The sequence below is a fragment of the Penaeus chinensis genome, chromosome 36 (genome assembly GCF_019202785.1).
Source record: "Penaeus chinensis breed Huanghai No. 1 chromosome 36, ASM1920278v2, whole genome shotgun sequence".
Classification (NCBI taxonomy): domain Eukaryota; kingdom Metazoa; phylum Arthropoda; class Malacostraca; order Decapoda; family Penaeidae; genus Penaeus; species Penaeus chinensis.
Window position 1 is genome coordinate 35,507,220 of NC_061854.1, and position 7,500 is coordinate 35,514,719.

General features: G+C 39.9%; 2 protein-coding genes across 2 annotated transcripts in view; both read left to right on the forward strand.

Moving 5' to 3' along the window:
- LOC125044773 (UPF0389 protein CG9231-like) overlaps window positions 1-2,204 on the forward strand; it is a 3,009-nt gene extending 805 nt beyond the window's left edge. The window contains exons 2-3 of the mRNA XM_047641704.1: window positions 185-278; window positions 491-2,204. Of these exons, the coding sequence (XP_047497660.1) occupies window positions 185-278; window positions 491-719 (323 nt within the window). The 3' untranslated portion in view covers window positions 720-2,204. The remainder of the gene's footprint in view (window positions 1-184; window positions 279-490) is intronic.
- Window positions 2,205-3,989: 1,785 nt separating this feature from the next.
- LOC125044772 (UPF0389 protein CG9231-like) overlaps window positions 3,990-7,500 on the forward strand; it is a 5,383-nt gene continuing 1,872 nt past the window's right edge. The window contains exons 1-2 of the mRNA XM_047641703.1: window positions 3,990-4,388; window positions 7,393-7,486. Of these exons, the coding sequence (XP_047497659.1) occupies window positions 4,202-4,388; window positions 7,393-7,486 (281 nt within the window). The 5' untranslated portion in view covers window positions 3,990-4,201. The remainder of the gene's footprint in view (window positions 4,389-7,392; window positions 7,487-7,500) is intronic.

Below are 7,500 nucleotides of genomic sequence, written 5' to 3' on the forward strand. Positions count from 1 at the left end.
TTTGGATATTTCAAGCTGTGTGTTTGTTGTAAATACTGATTCATTTACTACTTTACTTCCCCTATTATTTTCAATATATGATCTGACCTTCTCAATACAAGATAGTGTATTTTCGAACATTTCACCAAGCGTTTAGAAAAGAAAGCTTTGAAAGTAACTTGACTCTTGTATCGTTTTATTTCAGGACTGCGAGATCATCATGTCAACAGATTGGAAAAGTACTTATTGGTTTGGGGCGGAAAGTACAATAATGTTGAAGACGTTCCCGACTTGGTGAGGTGAGTTTTCCTTGGCGCTTTTGTAGGTACTGAACTTAAAAAATGCGTTAGGTTTACATGAGTACATATGTGTTTGCGATGCAGGAGAGATTTTCAATGGACTATATTACTTCCTTTCTTTAGCAAATGATAAGAAAACCTTGTTTTTTTAAGGAATAGTTAGAAGAACAATCCTTAACACATTACAAAAACCTCCTTTTCGTCACCCACAGCCAAGATGTCTTGGAACGCGCCCGCAACAAGGCAAGAATCAAGATCAACATCTGGATGGGCGTCGCCACCCTGCTCGGCTGCGTCTACATGATCTGGTCGGGCAAGAAGGCCCACCGGGAAGGCCAGAGTCTCCTGAACATGAACGTGGAGTGGCACAGGAGAGTCAACGAGGAGGCGAGGCTGGCTAGAGAGAAACAGGGGCGTTTGAATGAAATGCCGCAGCTGTAGAGAGGGACTCTGTGCATGCTAGGCGATGCTGATTTGATTTTTTTGTTTGTTTCGTAAAGCTGGGAGATTGGTAGACTCGTTTCCCTATGTTTTCAGTTTTGGAAGGAGATAAGGAGTGGTGGATCTGGGTTTGTGTTTCTGGTTGTTCTGAGGAGTTGAGGAAAGGCAGTAAGAGAAGAGAATGCTCTGCAGAATACTCTTTTCAGTAGTGGGAAAAGTGTCCTATTTCCCAAATAACCGTTGGATATTTTTTATATACATAGCATATGAATCAGTGCTTTGCAGGCGTGATCATATGACCCAACCGATGACAAAACTAGGTTTGTCTACAGTTTAATGGGCTTTGTCAGAGGAAAAACCATCTTGGTCCTGATTTATACATCTTTATTCCTCCCATCAATTCTTCACAGGAAAGTCTGAAGGAGAGTATCCGCAGTCAAGTAAACCCCAGTGACCTCATTACAACAGTGACATTCCTTACCAACTCCCCCGAACAATGTGCGTTGTGGAAAACAGAGGCGATGCCTTACGATGGATCAGCACAATTCGGAGAAGCGTGTGTGTGTTCAGAATGCGATTCCACGTGGGCTTAGTATGCCCACGCCTTCCTGTCAAGAGGTCCAGTCGCTGCGTTCTCCCTCGCCTCAGAGACTAAGTCTAGATGCTAGTTCTCACACCTAAGTCCATGATGGGGGTTTTAGTGTAAGCTTTTATGCACGCAGCTTTTTTTTTCATTACAGAGGAAGTGTGCAGTCCTCTGTTTATTATCACAACGCAAGAGACTAAAATGGTGTATGTTGTAGTTGATACTTGGTTTTGTGCAACCGCATAGCAACTGGATTTACTATCGCCATCAACCACCTCCGTTGCCTTCGAGAAAGTGAAATTCTACCGTGTACTCTTTCACGTCCTCTAGTATTTAGAATAGTGAGGTATTTTATAATCTATAAAATTATAAGCGTTTTTTAAAAATCAATCTTACCTCATAAGAAGAAAAGAATTGCATCTATGAATTTAAGCTTGGCCTATAATGTGGTGTGCTAGAAAAGAACAAAAGACCGAGGAAGATAACTTGTCCTCAACATATCCTTTTTTGCTGACATTTCTTTGTCCGAGTTGGATGGAAATGAGCAGAATATTTTTTTCACATTATAAGTCTGTCCTTTCAGAGAGACTATCATAGGAAGTGTAACGTATTTTGCCGGCAAAGTAATTATGGTAATTATTAAGATTAGGATTTTGTGATTCTTTATTATATAAAGTGAATTCCGATGCCACCAGGGCAATATTACGTAGGGCCGTGTGAAAACCTGTTTAACAAGAAAACGTCGATGTAAAGAGAAGAAAACTTTACAATATGTTTATCGGTGTATAGAGTATTGTATTGTGAATTTCCATTTCCATTTTCCATTTGTAATACTTTCTTCCGGCGATCACGTCGTGTATTTTGTAAGTATAATGATAATAAAACAATATTTTTTTAAAGATTTTTCTGTACCCATTTTCCATAGCACGCATATCACCTGTTTTTATGAAGCATTGTATTTACTTCATATAGTATTTAACTTTACAGTTTATGAAGACGAAGCTTTACATATGACTCCACAACTGCATGATATATAACAAACGAATGCAACAATGTAAATTATTTTTATATTCGTTTTTCAATATTTTTTTCCAAATCAGGTTAGTACCTTTATTTGATCAAGAAAATGTTGTACAATTTACTCCTGCAAGTCCAGATGACAAATTACTGTAATTACTCTTAATCATTTTTCACTCTTGGCAGAGTTCTAACATCATACACGATAGAATACTAGATAGAGGCAGACAGACAGACAGACAGACAGACAGACAGACAGACAGATAGACAAACCAACAGACAGACAGACAGACAGACAGACAAACCAACAGACAGACAGACAGACAGACAGACAAACCAACAGACAGACAGACAGACAGACAGACAAGACAAACAGACATAGACACAGGCACAAACACAAAAAGAGTGAGACAGAGAGTAAGAGTAAGAGAACGAGGGACCTTACACACAAACACTTATCATATGAAGCTTCCATAAACATTTCCCTTGAGAGAAAAAAAGAATATGTATATACATAAACAAACAAATTCTAACAAGAGTTTGGGGAGATAAGAAGTTAAAACAAATAAGGTAAAGGAGAGAAAATCGAACAAATATACGCATCTGTGTCAGTTCAGAGTTCAGTAATCTTTAAGCCAGTAAAGTAACACGCGATCGGCGGTGAGAGAGAGAAAAAAAAAATATTCATATTTCTAATAATTTAACTTGAGACCCCCCCCCCCCAAAAAAAAAAAAAAAAACGCAGAAGATACACAAAATCCAAAATTTTGAGTAAGAACAAAAATTTAAGTTATGCTATTCGATAGGAAACATGAATGTAGAGGATTTCGAAATATACTTATATAATTTCTCGTTATAAATTTAGAATTAATTTATAAAAAAAAAAAAAAGTGAGTGAGAGAGTGAGTGTGTGTGTGTGTCTGTGCGTGTGTGTGTGAGAGAGAGAGAGCGAGAGCGAGAGAGAGAGAGAGAGAGAGAGAGAGAGAGAGAGAGAGAGAGAGAGAGAGAGAGAGAGAGAGAGAGAGAGAGAGAGAGCGAGAGCGAGAGAGAGAGAGAGAGAGAGAGAGAGAGAGAGAGAGAGAGAGAGAGATAGAGAGAGAGAGAGAGAGAGAGAGCGAGAGAGAGAGAGAGAGAGAGAGAGAGCAACTGTTCACGTGTACATGTCGTGATGCGCATGGGAAAAGGTTTGTGCGTGCGTCCGTGTGTTTGCTTGAAAGTGCTCGACGTTATGTAGCTGTTCAGCTGCAGGCATATCAATCTGTTTGTCCGTCCACCTGTCTATCATTAATTGTTCGCTAGATAGATAGATACACAGAGAGATAAACACAGGCACATACATGAATAAACATTTCTGAATCTGAGCTGCCCGCCTGTGCTTGCCTGGACGAAGGAACGCAAAGACATTCGCATATACCACCGTGCATACGCGAGCTTCCGTGCCGACGCGCCCTTCCCCCTTCCGCCGCCTACATTGACACGTGTAAATTTGTAAACAAACCCACGTGGCTTTGTTTTTGTTTTCGTCGTCGCATCTTTACTTCGTCTTCGCACTTTTATTTTAAATATATTTCATCGTTAGTCTATTTCCACTGGCATATACACCTCACTACGCCTTAAGAGAGCGGCTTCTTCCCAAAGCAGCGTTAACGTTTCCAGCGCGCCCGCCCGCCCGCACCGCGGAGGGGGCGTGGCAGCCGCGAGCCAAGGCGAGAGCCGCACCAAGGGGCTTTGAGCTGTAATTCCTGCGGCCCAGACGTGTACGTGCCAGAAGTCACAGGATGGCGGCGGCGGATCCTTCCTCGCTCCAGGAGCAGCCAGCACGGCATTCACTCCCGGGAGCTCGAGGAAGAAGGTGGCACAGGCTGAGAGTTAGTCAGACATGGCGCTGCGAGGGACACTGGCCAGACTGCCTCCTCTGTGGTCTCCTGCTTTGACCACAAGTCCAAGAATCCTCACGGCTCCTGCCAGGCACACCCACAGCACAGAGGACAAGCTCAAGGATATTATCCAGGCCGCCCCTGCAACTGTGGCTGCGTGTGGTGGTGCCACTCCTGCGGGAAAGCTGGGTCAGTGCCATTTCTTATTCTCGCTTGTAATCCATACTCGGTAGTTAGTGAGTCTGTTACTTGGGGATCGTTAGGTAATAGTTGTTAGTGTGCTTTATTGAACCTTTTTCAGACTGGATTTTCAAGTATATGCCCTGGTTACAGCTGACATAGCCATAGTGCATTGAAATCTTGCGGTTCCAGAACGTGAATACATCACTTCGGTGAAATTCACGAAACTACTAATCTACCCTTGGACTTTCGACATCACTTGTTGTAGATACTTAGTGGTTATGAAAGGAAATTGTTTCATGTGACAGTTTGATTTTTATCTGTCGTGAATAATTATTTTCAAAATTCAGAATCAGCTTTGTTACCAGTAGGAATAGCAGCGGTTTCTCTAGTGAAGTTGCTTAATTTTTGTGACGATAATACTGATTATCAAGAGAGGAAATAGAAAATTTAGGCAATTTCCTTTCATTTTAGGTTTTCCAATTACACTTTGTAATCACACGTGGTAATTGATTTCAAAAAGGAAATAGGAAGGCAAATTTTGCAACAAAACATTTTCTACTTAGGTCATTGACAAGCATTTGATTAATGAATTTTATTTTGATTTGTTTTAATGCAGTATAAAATATATAGTTATACATAGTTTGAATACAAGAATTACACACATTAAAGAACTTATAATAAACCTGTATCTTGGAGTGCAATTATAGTGTCAACTTTACAAGGTATCTTTAATAGATAAATACAGTCAATATGTCAATGCTGTTCCTCTCTCTCTCTAGAACAATGACCTTTTGGGTAAAAAGAAAAGCAAGCTTTCTTTCCTTTTGTTTTTACTTTTTTATTCCATTTGTGTGCCACCTTGTGAAAGGTTCTTCAAGGATTAGCGGGCCTTCTGATTCCAGGTTGAGTTACAGCTACAGTGTAAATACCGTGTGCAAGTGTGGTTTTTTTATGCAAGTGTATATACACGTGTGTGTGTGTTTGTTTTTTTGTTTTTGCATGTTTATGTACATATGTGTGTGTGTGTGTGTGTTTGCATGTATGTATGTATGTATGTATGTATGTATGTATGTATATGTATTTATATATGTATATTTATGTATATGTATATGTGAATGCATATGCATATGTATGTACATGTATGTATATATGTGAATGTATGTGTATGTATGCCTGTGTGTCTGCCTCCCTAAGTTTGTCTGCCCTTTCTCTGCAATTTAAAAGTCTCTCTCTAAATCATATAATGTTATGCCTTTCTATACCTTTTGAATAAACATTTAAGATACACGGAATCACGTTGGGAGACTTTGCATAAAATCATTTTTCTTTTGTCTTGTTTCCTGTCTCACTCTCTGCCCATATTTAATTGTTTTAGGGAATATAATTCGGCACATTGATAATAAGGACTTGTAGTTAGCACAGGAGTCATTGACTTACTGGATAATTATGTTAAAAGCAATATGAATTTTGCATATATATGTTGTTGTTTGTCATCTCACACACACACACACACACACACACACACACACACACACATACATGCACATACAGGTACATGCACATACACGTACATGCAAACACATACACACAGACACACCCAAACACACATACACACATACATACACACACACACATGCACATACACACATACATACACATACACTCACGCACACATACACATACACACACACACACACACACATACATACACATACACTCACGCACACATACACATACACACACACACACACACACACACACACACACACACACACACACACACACACACACACACACACAAACACACACACACACACACGCATACACATATGGATATATGTATATATGTATGAATATATGTATATATGCATATGTATGTATATGTATGTATATATGTGTATATATATATGCATATAAGTACATATATATATATATATGTACTTATATATATGTATATAAATATATATATATATATATATATAAATATGTATTTTGTTTGCATTTTTATGCTGTAAACCATTAGGGACATCTATTCATTTATCATTTGAATGTGACTATGTTTCTGTTGCAAGTAAATTTTCATGTTTAGTAGCCAAAAGCTGAAAAGAAGACCTTTAAGGAAAAAAATGTGCTGATGCAATTTTGTGTCCTGCGTATGACCATAAACTGCATCCAGTGATGAGACTCTCGTTCGGGAGATCTGGAGTTTTATGGAAAGTGGAGCTTCCCTTAATCATCACTGCCCCCAGGTCCTCTCTCACCCAGAGGGGTAGCCCCTGAAAGGGTCCCAGATATGGAGTTACATATCCTAATGTTGGGTAGCAAAAACATTAGTACCTAGAACTGTCGGAAGAACCTTTTCGATGGTCAACGGTAGTTCCAAGGATAACAGTAGGCAGGTCAGTTATCCTGACTTTGGCTGCTGTTCTGCGGGTGGAGTAGTTCACCTATTAGCCTCTCTGTACAACCATGATAATGCAACCTAACTATAATTATGTCCTCGGCAAACAGGGCGCTTTAATCCATAATCAAGGTAGTCTAAGCCCGGTGGGGCTAGACTACCTTGATAAAGCATATCACAGTGATAAAGCATATCACGGTGATAAATCATATCACGGCGAGGCCGTACCGTCATCATGCTATACTGAAAGAGTCAGCAACACTGAAGTAAAAAGAAGAATTAATATAAATGAAGCATGGGCAGACGATCTTGCCAGAAGGGAAATGAGATTTTCTGGACACATCATGAGAGGGTCTGGAGACCAGCTCAGTCCTCGAAGGAATGGTTGAAGGAAAGTGTGACAGAGGAAGGCAAAGAAGAACTGGGGGAAAAACATCACATAATGGAGTCAAACCAACGTGCTTGGAGATGCAAAGAGAAAAGCTGAGGACAGAGATAGTTGGAGGCAACTGGTTGCCAACCTCCGGACCGGAGATGGTACTGGATGATGATGATGCAATTTTAGAGAAAATAAAGCTGTTGTTCTTATTAATGGTTTAAACCTTTCAGGACTGAGAGACCACCACGTTAATAGACTGGAGAAATACTTGCTGGTTTGGGGTGGAAAGTTCAAAAGTGTTGCTGATGTTCCTGAATTAGTGAGGTGAGTTTTCCTTA